General features: G+C 47.3%; 2 protein-coding genes across 5 annotated transcripts in view; both read left to right on the top strand.

Annotated features, from left to right (window-relative positions):
- The window catches only part of BEND5 (BEN domain containing 5), a 43,586-nt gene extending 42,734 nt beyond the window's left edge, over positions 1 to 852 (top strand). For 2 of the 3 annotated variants that reach the window (XM_036757922.1, XM_036757921.1), the window contains one exon: positions 100 to 711. In XM_036757922.1, the coding sequence (XP_036613817.1) occupies positions 100 to 257 (158 nt within the window). In that variant the 3' untranslated portion in view covers positions 258 to 711. Of the gene's footprint in view, positions 1 to 99 lie in introns of all 3 variants that reach the window. The other variant, XM_036757920.1, reaches the window with a different exon arrangement.
- AGBL4 (ATP/GTP binding protein like 4) overlaps positions 1 to 14,451 on the top strand; it is a 799,994-nt gene that overhangs the window by 686,538 nt on the left and 99,005 nt on the right. The gene's annotated exons all lie outside the window — the stretch shown is intronic.

The raw sequence follows: 14,451 nt of genomic DNA on the forward strand, positions 1-14,451 counted from the left end.
GCATTGTGCAGGGAGCATTTGCAGGGTAGAGGCGTGACTGGGCAGGTTTCCCACACGGGCTCCTCATCCATGCTTTCTTCTTTCCCTGTCTCCCCACAGAGTGTCTCTATGACCGAATAGCACAAGAAACCGTCGACGAGACAGAGATTGCACAGAGACTGTCCAAGGTCAACAAATACATCTGTGAAAAGATCATGGATATCAACAAGTCTTGTAAGAATGAGGAGCGGAGAGAGGCCAAGTACAATCTGCAATAAACTGGGTTTTTCACAAATGCGCCGCAGACTGGTCCTTGTGTGGTGCCTGACGCGGGGCCGCTGTGGCCGACACCGAAGCTGGTGGGCGAGGGTGGACGAGGGCGGTGTTTGGAGGGGCACTGGAACCCACGTGCTTCCCCGGCCAAGCCGGTCCCATTGCCAGTCCGAGATTCGTTCGGAGCCTTGATCTTGGAGGCCGAAGACCTGGGTTCAAAACCCAGTGCCAGCACTTACAAGACCTGGGACCTTGGGCAAATCACTGCAACTCTCCGGGCCTCAGTTTCCCCATCTGTCAAATGGGGATAATAATCCTTGCACTACCTACCTCACAGGGCTGTTGTGAGGAAAGCGCTTTGGAGACTCGGAAGCGCTCTAGAAATGAGAGCTTTTGTTATCCGTATGCCACCCGCCGCCCACAGTCGTGTTTGCTTTCTGAGGGGGAGGGGGATGTGAGTCTGAGGGGGGAGGGCTGGGAGGTGTAAAGTGCTTGACTGGGATTGGAGCTGAACTGTCTCACTCCTTCCAGGACCTCTGTTTCTATCTCTGTTCGTATGTTTTGTTGTATAATAAAGCCTCATGATTTCTTTGAAGAATATATATCCGGTTAATGTGTCTGCCAGAAACCACTAAGCATCCCCCAGGATGACTTGGACCCGTTTTTCCGAGGAGATTTGTTTGTTTGTTCATTTTGATCTGCACCTGTGATATTGCTGCTGGGTACCTCCCCGGTGGGGGCTCGTCCTCCCTAGGCCCGTGCTTAATGGAAGCTTATGTGGAACATTCAGTCAGAGGGGCTTGCCAAGAGTTCCTATTTCAGGGATCCTTGGTGCTCTGCAACATGGGGAGGGGGATGCGGCAGCCGCTGCTGTTGAACCATCTCTCTGTGTCCTCTGAAAAATGAGGCCTGTAATAATGCCTACCTCACAGGACCGTTGTGAGGGTTGGATGAGTTAATGTATATTAAGCTCTTTGCAAACCTTAAAGCTGTTGAAGAACAAACATTTATTAAGTGCCTACTATGTGCCAGGCACTGTGCTAGGCACTAGGGGCACAAAGACAATGAATGAAGCAATCCCTGACTTCAAGGAGTTTACATTCTAATGGGGAAGATAAGACATGAGTGTAGAAGTGTATTCAGAAAAATTACAAGGTGATTTGGGAGGGTGAGTGTGAGCAGCAATTGGGGAGGGGGGGATCAGGAAAGACTGTGAGAAGATGCTGCTTGGGCTGAATCTTGAAGGAGGTGAGGAGGGCTTGCGTTCCAGGCCTGGGGGACAGTCAGGGCAAAGGCCTGGAGGTGGGAGATGGAGGATCATCATGTATGAGGAACAGAGACAAAACCCATTTGGCTGGACTGTAAAATGAAGAAGGGAAGTGACATACAATAAGGCTGGAAAGAGAAGGACTTCCAAAAGCTAACCAGAAGAGCTTCTCTTTCATCCTAGAATCAGTAGGAAGCCACTGGCATTTATGGAGTGAGGGCGTGACATAGTTCCATTTGGTCTCCTGGAAAAAACCACTTGGGCAGCTAGGTGGAAGATGGACTGAAGTGGGGAGAAACCTGAGACAGGAAGACCAGCCGGGAGACATTTGAATAGCCTAGCTAAGAGGGGATGAGGGTCTGGACTCAGGTTGCAGCCATGATTAGAGAAACAACAATTTTTGGCCAGTGATTAGAAACAGGGTGTGAGGGAGAGTCAGGAGGCAAAGATAATGCTGAGGTAACAGACCTGAGTGACTGGGAAAATGGTGGTGCCATTTGGAAGAGGTTGGAGTTTGGAGTTTGGTGGGAGGAAGGTCACGAGTCCTATTTTGGCCCCGTGGAGTCTGAAGTGCATCTGGAATGTCCCCTAGGTGTCGGGTGAGGCAGACCTGAAGCTCAGGAAAGTGGTGGACTGGGTAGATCAACCTGGGAGTCATCTGCACAGAGATCATAATTAGCCTTGTGGGAGTCAGTCAACAAGCATTCACTAAATGCCTACTATGCTCTGGGCCCTGGGGGTACAAAGACAGAGAATGAAATAGGCCCCACTCAAAGTGAAGCTTCCATTCTAATGGAAACAGTGAGTTGAAATAAAAAACATATAGAATAAATATGAAGTGAACAAATGCAAATACATATATAAACTAATAATAGCCATTATGTAACACCTACTGTGTGCTGGGGTCTGTGCTACACACTTTTCAAATATAATCTCATTTGATCCTCTCAACAACCCTGGGAAGCAGGCACTATTATTAGCCCTCTTTTACAGTTAAGGACGTTAAGGCAAATGGGGTTAAATGACTTGTCTAGGGTAACATAGCTAGTAAGTGTCTGGGGCTGGATTTGAACTCAGGTCTTTCTGACCCTAGACTCCGAGCTCTATCCACTGTGCCACCTAGCTGCCTAGGATTAGGTGCAAGGTGGTTGAAGAAGGCCAGAGGGGCACAAGCACTTTCAGGGCTTACAACAAGTGCTTGCTCTGTGTCCTGAAGGAAAAGAGGGTCTCCAGGAGGTGGAGGTAAGGAGGGAGGGCATTCCAGGCATGGGGACAGCTGGTGCAAAGGTCTGGAGGTGGAATGTGTGAGAAACAGAAGTCCAGCTTAGCTGGATCCCAGGGCTCAGGAGTAAAAGGAAAGTGCAGGAGGGCTGGAAAGAGATTGGGGTCAGCTTTAAAAGTTAAACAGAGGGCTTTCATTCTAGAGGAAGTGGAGAGCTCATACTGAGCGTGAGAAGGGGGAGGTGACGTGGTCAAGTCTTCACTTTTTAAAAATTATATTTTTTCCAATTGCACGTACAAACAATTTCTGACATTCATTTTTCACATTTTTCAGTTCTGAATTCTCTCCCTCCCTCCCTCCTCTCCCCCCGCCCCAAGATGATAAGCAATTTGATATAGGATGTGTAACCATGCAAAACATATTAGCCATGTTGTGAAAGAAAATACAGACCCCCCCCCCAAGAAAACCCATGAAAAAAATTAAGAAAGTGAAAAATATTCTGCTGTGATCTCCATTCAGACTTTATGCGTACTTTCTCTGGAGGTGGATAGCATTCTTCATCATGAGTTCTCTTGATCATTGTATTGCTGAGAAGAGCTGAACCATTCACAGTTGATCATTGCATGATATTATCCTTACTATGTACAATGTTTCCTTGGTTCTGCTCACTTTACTTTGTATCAGTTTATGTAAGACTTTCCACATTTTTCCAAAAGCATCCTGCTTGTCATTTCTTATAGCACAACAGTATTCTATTATAATCATTTACCACATCTTATTCAGCCATTCCCCAACTGATAGGTATCCCCTTAATTTCCAATTCTTTGCTGCCACTAAAAGAGCTGCTGTAAATATTTTTGTACATATTAGCCTTTTCCTCTTTGTTTTTTTTTTTTTCCTTTTGGATATAGACCTAGTAGTGGTATTGTTGGAACAAAAGGCATGCACAGTTTTATTGCCCTTTACTGCTCTCCAGAATGGGTGGATCAGTTCACAACTCCACTAATAATGCATTAGTATCCCAATTTTCCCACATTCCCTCCAACATTTATCATTTTCCTTTTCTATTATATTAGCTAATCTGATAGGTGTGAAATGGTACCTCAGAGTTGCTTTAATCTGCATTTCTCTAATTAGTAGTGATTTAGAGCATGTTTTCATATGACTAGATAGCTTTGATTTCTTTGAAAACTGTCTGTTCATGTACTTTGACCATTTATTGATTGGGAAATGACTTGTACTCTTATAAAATTGACTTAGTTATATGTATGTATATATATATACACATGTATATACATACATGTGTATATATATATACGTATATATATACATGTGTATATATATATACGTATATATATACATGTGTATATATATATATATACGTATATATTTGAGAAGTGAAGCCTTTATCAGAAACATTTTCTGTAAAATAATTTTCCCCAGCTTTCTGCTTTCCTTCTAATCTTAGTTGCATTGGTTTTGTTTGTACAAAAACTTCTTAATTTAATATAATCAAAACTATCCATTTTACATCTCATAATGCTCTCTAGCTTTTGTTTGGTCATTGATTCTTCCTTTATCCATAGATCTGACAGATAAACTATTTCTTGTTCTACTAATTTGCTCATGGTACCATCTTTTATGTCTAAATCATGTACCTATTTTAGCCTTATCTTGGTATCTGGTATGAGATGTTGGTCTATTCCTAGTTTCTGCCAAACTGTTTTCCAGCTTTCCCAGCAGTTTTTGTCAGATAGTGAGTTCATGTCCCAAAAGCCTGGATCTTTGGGTTTACCAAACACTAGGTTTCCATGGTTGTTTACTACTGTGTGTTGTGTATCTAATCTATTCTCCTGATCCATCACTCTATTTCTTAGCCAGCACCAGGTTGTTTTGATAATTACCGTTTTATGATATAGTTTGAGATCAGGTATGGCTAGGCCACCTTCCTTCACTTTGCTTTCATTAATTCCCTTGATATTCTTGACCTTTTTTCATATCTACACTTAAGGAAAATTACTTAGGCAGTTGTATGTGGGGTGGACTGGGATGAGGAGAGAAGAGGTATAAAGACCAATATAGGGATTGATGCAGTAATTTAAAGGAGAGATGATGAGGGCCTCAACTCAGAGATGTGTGAGTGGAGAGAAGACGTTGGATCTGAGAAATGTCGTGGGGTAGAGATGGCAAGGTTTGGCACCTGATTGGATATGTGGGGAAAGGGAGAAAGAGGCATCTAGGATAACTAGTAGGTCACAAACCTGAGATTATGGGAGAATGGTGGTGCCTTTGATGGAGACAGGAAGTCTGGAAGGGGGAGGATAAGATCATTAATTCAGTTTGAGATGGATTGAGTTTAAGATATCTCCAGGAAATACAGTCTGAAAGTCCGGTAGGCAGATAGTGATGGAGGACTTAAGCACAGACTGGGACAAGGGATATAGACCTTTAAGTCATTTGTCAGAAACGATAAACTCATGGGACCTAGTGAGATTGCCCATAATAGAGGGAGAAGACCAAAGGAGAGAAGAGGAGAAGAGAGAAGGAGAGAAGGAAAGAGAAGAGAGAAGAGGTGAGATCTGAAGGAAGAACCTTGGAGAATACCCACAGTTAAGGGGAGTGATATGAGTGACAAGCCAGCAAAGGAGACTGAGAAGGGGCAATCAGACAGATGGACAGAGAAACGAGTGAGAGCAGTGTCACCAAACCCAGAAGGGAGAGACTGCCAAGAAAGAAAGGTTGGTCAGTAGTGTCAAGTGCAGCAGAGATGTTGAGAAAGATTAGGCCTGAGGAAAAGTCAGCAGATTGGGGGATCATGGGTAACTTCAGAGAGAACAGCTTCAGCTGAGGGATGAGGTTGGAAGCCAGATTGTTGAAGGGTCGAACAGTGAGAATAGTAAATTAGATTTTATTCTCTCCTCCCTTCTTGGGAAAAATATATGTGTATATATATATACATATATGCATACATGTACACACACATATGTGCATATAGTCAAGCAAACAAAATTCCCACCACTTGTATCAATGGTGTTTTCAAAGAGTTTGGCTTCAAAAATGGGGAGACACAAGACCAAAGTTTGAGGGTATGGAAGGATGTAGCAAAGGGCACTTGGGCTGTTTGAATGCAGTAGGGAAGGAACCAGCAGTTACAGAGTGGTAGAAGATGGCAGTGGGTCGGGAGAGAGGGTGGATTGAGGATGCAGTCAACTACAGAAGACAAGAGGAGGTGGGATCAGGCATACATGGAGAGGAGTTGATGTTGGCAAGGTCCTAGGAGGGCCACCTCTTGTTAGAAGCTGGAGCAAAGGAGGAGAGAGTAGGAGATGATGTCAAGGGGTTTTGAGATGAAGAGAAAGGGCAAAGAAGGAGCTCATGTCAAATGGCCTTAATTTTCTCAATCAAGCCAGAAGCAAGATCCTGGGTTGAGAGAGAGTGGAAGGGGGAGGTGTGGGAAGCTGGAAGAGAGAATATGTGAGATAGCATCTATGGGCAATGGAATACAGGAATAATAAGAGAACAAAATGACCACCTCGCTGAAGGGAGGGCCCAGTTGAAGCTGGATAACATGAATTTGTAATACACCCAGTCCTCAGGGCATCGTGATTTATGAGTAGGAGTAGAGGCAAATGTTAGGAATAATCCAGGGGGCAGGGATTCAAGAGTAGAGGACAGGGTAGAGTTGGAATACCTAACTATTGGGTTGAGAGGGAAGAAAATTCATCAGAGTCAGGATAATAGCTAAGAAAGTGCTGAGGAGTGGGGGGAGTGGAGGTCTTGATGGAGGAGAAGGTTTAGAGCAGGTCAATGTCTAGGGAGAGGTGGCATGATGGGGAGTGATGGTCAGATGGAGGGAACCTCAGGCTTCCTAACTGGGAAAGTGGAACATGTGGGCAATGATGGGATCTTGTGTGTGACCATCTCTATGACTGAGGAGGAGGGTGAGGAAATGGGAGGTTTAGGGGAATATCTGTATGGAGAGTAAAGTCTCCAGTAGGAGGTCTCTAAGAGACCTTGGAGAAGGAGAAAGTCTAGAGAGAGGAGCCGGGGCCTTGGGCAGAACCTTGGGGAAGACTCAGATAGGGAGCATGATGGAAAGGACAGAGCTCAGTCTGACAGGTAGAAGCAGAACCATGGAGAGCAGCAACACACAAATCCAGAGGGGAGACATTATCTGGGAGGAGAGGGTGGTTACTGTGTCAGGTAGAGAAGGATTGGGACAGAGAAAAAGACCATCAGCATTGGCCATTAAGAGACCACTGGCAACTTCAGAGAGAATAGTTTCAGCTGATTGGTGAGGTGGGAAACCAGACTGTAAGGGCAGAGGCAGCCAGCATAGACTGATTGTTTCTATTTTAGCTGGGAAAGAGAAGAGAGATGGCAATACCTGGAGGAGGGGTAGGGGATGATGAGGAGAGATGTTCGTTAGCAGGCAGGAGGGAAGGAGCTGGGAGATTGGGAGAGGCTGAAGACTGGACAGAGGGGAAAGCACGAAGGATGCAGTCTTCTAGCAAAGAGGGGAAGAGAGGGAAGAGGGGGACACTGCAGTGAGGCTGATGGGAGCTAGCTGCCTCGAGGTGGGAGGGGCTGCCTGGGGAAGCACCCCCCCTCTCTGGGAGGGGTCCCCAAGAACAGGCTGGCTGTGGGAGCTGTTGTGGGCAGGCTTCTCTTCTCAGTTTTTCTGTTATAGGTTGGAGTAGATGCCTCTGAGCTCCCTCTCAGAGCTCTCTAATTCTGGAATAGTGAGTTGTGCTTATTCCGAATGAATCCCCACCCTGACCCTCTGGAGAGGCCCCAGACCCTGCCCTCCAGGAGCATGTAGACTCTGACATTGCTGCCAGACATGAGACTGGGACATTAGAAAGGAGACAAAGAAGATGTAGACCTGAATTCAAATTCTGCTTCTGATGCTTACTGGATATGTGATTCTGGCCAAGGCACTGTCAGCCTCAGTTTCCTTCTCTGTAAAGTGGGTTCTAATAATAGTGCCTACCTCCTAGAGGTTTTGTGAGGATCAGATTGTAAGCCTTAAGGCCATATAAATGTCAGGTGTCATTTCTGTTACTGTTACTATTTTTAACTCAATTCAGGGAAAGGGAAAGGCCCCATCTGGTTGAGGGTGATCGGAGAGGGCTTCCTAGAGGCGTTAGCCCTTGAGTTAAGCCTTGAAGGATGGGGAGGAATATGACAAACTGAGCTGGTCAAGCAGGTGAACTGAGAGACAGGAGGCAGCCCGGAAGTGAGGAGCCCCAGATGAGGTTCGCAGAATGACAAGGAGGCCAGTTTGACTCAAACACATAGTGAGTGGAGGGGATTAGTAACAAAGCTGTGAATGCAAAGTGGGGGCCACTGTAGGGAGCCTTGAATCAGGGGTTTAGACTTGAGTCTGTTGCCTAGAAGAGGCTTCTAAGTGTCTTGAAAAGGGAAGGAGGTTGTATTGAAAAAGTAAGGCAGAGGAGGGACATCACTGACCCAAGTGGAAACGGGGTTGGGAGAATAAACTGGCCCAGGGAAGGCATAGCATTGTGGGAAATGTGTCCAGGGTGAGCCCCACTGATCCAGGGAGAGCCAGCCTGGAGGGGGAGGAGTGAGAGAAGATTCTGCCAAGAGGAATGAGCTCACTGATCCATTCCCTCACTCACATGGACTGGGGGTGGCAGGGGGTGACAAGTCTGGCCCATAGAAGGGAGAATTTAGAGCTGAGAGGGATCCTAGAGCAAAGAAGAGGAGATGTCAATCAGCCAGCACCTAAGGCACTGGGGGGACAAAGAGACAAAGCAGAACAGCCCTTCACTCAAGGAGTTTCTGTTCTAACCATGGGCCTTAGGTTAGAGAATTCCTCTGTGCCATAGGTTCCTCATCTGTGAAACGAGGAGGTGGGACTCAGGATCCTCTATTGGGTCCCTTTCCACTGTAAATCTATGGGGCTGTGAGCAATAGGGCAAATAAGGAATCAGCCAAAATGGAGCAGGGAAGAGGTGCTGATAGCTTCAGTTATCTTGGTGGTTTGTGTGAGTGGGGAGAAGTGGACAGATGGGATACCTGGTGGAGGTACTCAGCAAAGGACTAGAGAGGAGGAGGGAGAGACTGTGAAGAGTCACAGCTGATTTCAGTGCTTGTGAAGCTGGAGTCCTGGCAGGGAATCCTTGACCAATACAGGGAAGGTCAAGAGAAGGAAAAGTTTGGGGAGAACGATCTTGAGTTCTGTTTTGGACATGGAGAATTTGAAATGGCTATGTGGCATCCAAGCTCGGTGGCCCAATAGGGGCCTGATATGGGGATGGAGCTCAGGAGAGAGATTAGGGCTGGATATATGGAGCTGGCAGCATCTACAGTAGAGAAGATACTTGAACCAGTTGGAGTAAATAGGATTATCAGGAGAGAATGAGGTCAAAGAAGAGAAGGGGGCCCAGGACAGAGGTGTGCTGGTAAATGTTTAACAACAGGCTTCCCCACACACACACCAAAGAGGGTGTGAATGAGGATGTGAAAGGCCTGGAGTCCATGCCCTATGGGGACCATTGAAGCAACTGGGCACGTTCCCCCTGGAGGAGACAAGAATCAGAGGGAGGATGTGGTATCTCACTTCAAGGATCTGAAAAGCCAATCACTTACCCAAGGAATGAGACTCTTCCTGCTGGGCCCCAGAGGTCAAAACCAGGAGCAGTGTGGGGAGGGAGAGCCACAAAGAGATCAATTGAAATTTGACTTAAGGGAAAACTTTCTAATAATGAAAGCTGCCTGTCTCTGGTTTCCTGATTAGAGTTCCACAGCAGAACCACATTAGCAGTGAATGAAGCTTTGGGGGCCCCCTGGTTCACCCTCCTTAAAAGGAGGAAGCCCAAGGCCACACAGGAAGTTGCCACTCTCACATCCTGACCTCATTACCTTTTGTCCCAGTCCTTTCAAGTCCCCAAGCTCTGTCACTATTTTATAGAAACAGTCGATGGCCGAGGAGCTGAAGTGACATACAATTCCAGACACATAATAGAATCAGGTTGAGTTTTCATTGAAAGCCCTTTCCCCATGGAGACTGAGAGCCGAGATGGCACGAATCACTAAACTGCCTTTCCGTTTGGAAAGTCTGTTTGTAAAAAAAAAATTGCCAACAAACTCTTCTCCGGCCGGCCAATGTGGTGGCCACCGTGACTGTCTATGTCCTAGGTGACTGCTCCAACCTGTTGGCCACTGCTGCCCCAGACAGGAGGGAGTCTGCCCACCAGTTGTTCTGCAGACATCGACATCTCCTCTTGTTGGGGATGCAATGGAAAGAACACTGGCTCTAGGGGCAGAGGAGCTGAGTTCAAAACCTGCCTCTGATTCCCTATATTATCTCTAATGAGTGACTCGATTTCTTCTCGGTCTCACTGGCAGAGTTCCAGGTGTATAGCAGGTGATTAATAAATGTTGACTGTAAATGAACGGCTCAGACTAGCTGGCTCCTGGGGTCCTTTCCAAGCTCCCACCCTAGGATCCTGTGTTTCTTGGTAGCCAATAGGTAGAAAAACCAAATAGCTTGCTTGGATAGGACTTTCTTCTCCAGTAGGAGATAGGACGGAAGGCAGGTTTCAATTCATCCTAAGAAAAAGCTTTCTAATTCTTAGAGCTGGCTGAAGAGTGGAATGGTTGCTTTGGTAGTTAATGAGGTCTCTGTCCCAGATAGCATGCAAGAACAGGGGGGATCCTGCCTGCCCATTAGGCATAGATGCCAATAGGAGGATCCTTGCTCCAGGAGAGGGTCAGACACAGGCCCCTCTGTCTTCAGAGGCTCCCTCCCGAGCTGGAGACACTGAGTCTGTGGTTCCACACAGAGCAAAACGCTCATCCTTCTGGGGGCATGGAGCCTCCTCCACGGTGGCTTATTGCAGCTTCTATCTTCCTTGGCTTGTTTGGGGCCAGTGACAGGAAGCTCCTTGAGGCCAGGCCCTGTCTCCCCTTGGTCCTTACATCCCCAGACCCTAGAAGCACAGCTGGCCCATAACAGGTGTCAATGCTGCTGGGTTGGTTGAGTCAGCCTCTGGTGACCAACACTCTTGACTTCCACGGGCAGCTCCTCTGACAGGCACACGGCCAGTCCCAGGCCACACTAAAAGCCGTCTTTCTTGTCTGTTGACAACTGCTAGATCGTGTGGTCCTCTAGCAGAGCCTTCCAGAAACAGGGTCACCTTGACACTTTGGAGAAAGCCATCAGTGACAATCACACAGATACAGATCACACCCAGCCATCTGGAAAAGCTCACTTCTTCATTGTCCTGCCTGGGTGTTTTTATCATGGAAGAAGCTAAATGAGAGGGACCAAAGATCATTGAGAACAGCCCACCCCTCCACCTACAGAGGAAGGGGACATGAATGGGAAGCAGGTGGTACTAAGAGCCAGCCCTGAAGCCAAGGAGACCCAGGGTCCCATGCCACCACTTTCTTTATATCCCCAGAACGCAGCACAGTGCAGGCACATAGCAAGGCCTTAATAATGCTTTGTTGACTGACTTTCGCTGTGGAAGTCACTGGGCTTTTTGGAGTCCCTTCCCAAGGTATCAATGTTTCCTTCCTCTCCACCCCTGAAATAACCTTTTGTCTGCTTAAATTTAGTTATCAGTGTATTCATGTTGTGTTTCCCTATTAGAATGTAACCTCTTTGTGGACAGGTGCTTGGTTTTAGTCTCTGTATCCCCAGCACCTAGCGCATAGTAGGTATTAATAAATTGTTGTTGAATGAATGAGTGAATGGACTTGCTGTCTCCAATGGAGAAGCTCCAGTCCCAGGAAGCCTGGGTTCCTGGAGCTAGAAGAAGCTGAGGCCGCAGAGCCTCCTTTTACAGAATGTTCCCTTTTCTTATCTTAGACAAGTCCCTTGTCCACCCCAGGCTTCAGTTTCCTTATTTGTAAAGTTACCAGGTTGGGCCAGATGCTCTGGTAAAGCTTCCATTGTCTCAAATCATAGAACTCAAACCCAAGTCTCCCAGCCCCCACCCAGGCTCTTTCCTGTTGTGACACTCAGCAATTCGGGCCATTGAGGGCTCCATGGTCCTTAGGGGTCCAGGGTCCATATTTGGAGGATATTTGCCTCTGAAGCCTTGCTCAGTGTTAATACTCTGCCTCCAAGATCTCTGTTCATGCTGTACCTGACACCTGGTCTGCCCTCTCCACACCTTTTCCCAGTCTTTAAAGCCCAGCAATGCCATACCCCACCTCCTCAGAAAGCCTGCCTTCCCCTCATTAAGGACCCCTTACCCTGAGGAGCTCAGACCAGAGCTGAACATTCTGCCCTCTTTCTTAGAGACAACTGAGTAGTGAAATGAAACCAGGAAGACCTGAGTTCAAATCCAGCCTCAGACTCTTACTAGATGTGAAACCATGGGCAGGTCACCTAATATCTATCTGCCTCAGTTTCTTCCTCTGTCAAATGGGAATGATAGTAATATACCTGCCTCCTAGGGTTGTTAGAAGGATAAAATGAGGTGATACTTGCAGAGCACTTAGCCCAGGGCCGGGCACATAGTGGGCACTTCATAGATGCTTAATTTTTTTCTTTTTATACATTTATGATATGCCCCATTAGAGAGTAAGTAACCTCCTTGGGATAAGGTACTGGCGTGGTTGTTGTGAAAATCCACATCTCTAGGGCCTGGTCCAGAGTCTTATAGAACTGAATGAAGCTGAACTGACTGACGTGGGTGTGTGTCTGTGTGGGTGTGTCTCGCCTCCCTTTGGTGCTGCCAGGGCAGGGACGAGGTCTGACCGCTGACCTGTACACTTGCGGCTGCTCTGGGTGAAGGTGCTGGCACAGATGTTTTGTGTTGCTTTTTTTTTTAATAGATGAGAAAAGCACAGTGTTCTGTCCAGAAGGGACCCAAACTTTCCATTTTACAGGTAGAGAAACTGAGGCTCAGAAAGGGGAAGGTCCTATAGCTCCTGTGGGTGCTAGGTAAAGACTTTTTTTTGTTTGTTTGTTTTTTTGCTGTTTGATTTCCAAGGCTTAAATGGGGGTCTGCTGTAGGAGGCCCAGCCCTGTCCTTAGGCACTAGCCCACTGGCACATGGCTTTGGAAAGCTATGGGTTTTTATTGATTTTTTTCTTAGCTCTTGAAACATGAAGAGGTTAGGGACAGCTCTTAGAACAGTAAGATTTACAAAGTACTTTACAGATGTCGTCTCCTTTGGGGATCAACTGCCACCAAGAGATAGGGTTATTATGCCCGTTTTACAGAGGATAAAATGAAGGTTCAGAAAGTTAGTCACCTTCCCTCCCTGGTACACTTCATACCCAGGATTTGCCCTGCTGGGCCCCTGGATAATTCAGGGTTACCTGTATTTTCACGGACTCCACCCTTCTCCAGAATACTGTCTATTTTTAGTTCTCAGAAGCCGAGGGGTATAGTAGACGGAGCTGGGAGTCTAAGCTTCTTTGCACTATAATGTGCCATATGGGTTCAAGTGCATCCTCCACCTTCCTTGCTGTGTGACTTTGGGCAAATGGCACAAACTCTCTGGGCCTAGCTTCTTCCTTTGTGCAATAAGGAAGTTGGTCTCTTCCTCTCTGTGACTGAGCCCTTAGTATGGGAATGGAAGGGGAGCGGTGGTCACTAACCCCGGTGGAATGCTGGCAGGAGGGAAAAGGAGGGTGGGAAGGACGTCTCCTTCAGAGCCCCTGGCCATTCCCAGGACTTCAGAAGCTTCAGAAGAGCTGCTGCCAGCACCTTTGGGTTGGCTAGAGGAGCTGGGAAGGTCTAGCCTGGGGGATGAGAGGGGCCAGAGGGCAGACTAGCCTTGGTCTGCTTGTGCCCAGAGGGCAGAGGCTGCAGGTGGGTGCCATGTTGTAAGAGGACCCTGAGCTCCCCATCCCCAGAGGCTGCGTGGGATGGCCCAGTGACCAGGGCGGCTTAGACACATCCTAGCTTTGGGTGCTCTGGCTCCCTTTCCCTTCTCTATACAATGGGGATACCATTCTCTTCACTCTACCTCCCAGGCTAAAGGGGAGAAACAGAAAGGAAAGGGAATAAGCATTTATTAATTACCTACTGTGTACCAGACACTGTGCAGATATTTTTTCATTTGGTTTGCATGACAACCCTGTGAGGTAGATGCAATGATTATCTCTATTTTACAGTTGAGGAAAGTGAGGCAGACAGATGTAAGTGATGGGGCCAAGATCCTTTAACTAGTAAGTGTGTGAGGCTGGATTTGAACTCAGGGTTTCCTGACTCTGGGCCTAGCACTTCTCCCACTGTGTCATCTATACAGCTACTGGGAGGAAAGCATTTTGTAAACCTGGGAGCCTTTTGGGATGGTTGCGGTTGTCACAGAGAGCCCTCCCTCGGCCCCTACAACTGACCAGTTAATCAGCATTGATTTGTCTGGGGGGCCGGGTCCAAAGCTGCCCCCAGGTCTGCAGTGACACCAGTGCCAGGGCCCAGACTACTTCACGAGCCATGGCTATCCAGCCTTCCCTCCCTGTACCCCACCCCCGGCCTGGCTCTTCCCCAGCCCAAGTCACACGCCACGGAGGGAAAGAGAACAGAGACGCATTCTCCGTCTGGTTTCTTTCAGTCATGCCCATTGGCAGCTGGCCCTCATTGTTTGTGGGCTTTGGCTGCATCTCCAAAGGTATTTGGGTTTGAAACCTCCCGGGGAAGTGGCAAGGAACAAAGCCAAGGGAGAGGAATTTAGGCCACATGCTTCCTTTCCCCCGTTCTCCCAGCCCCATATCACAT

The sequence above is a fragment of the Trichosurus vulpecula genome, chromosome 4 (genome assembly GCF_011100635.1).
Source record: "Trichosurus vulpecula isolate mTriVul1 chromosome 4, mTriVul1.pri, whole genome shotgun sequence".
Taxonomy (NCBI): Eukaryota; Metazoa; Chordata; class Mammalia; order Diprotodontia; family Phalangeridae; genus Trichosurus; species Trichosurus vulpecula.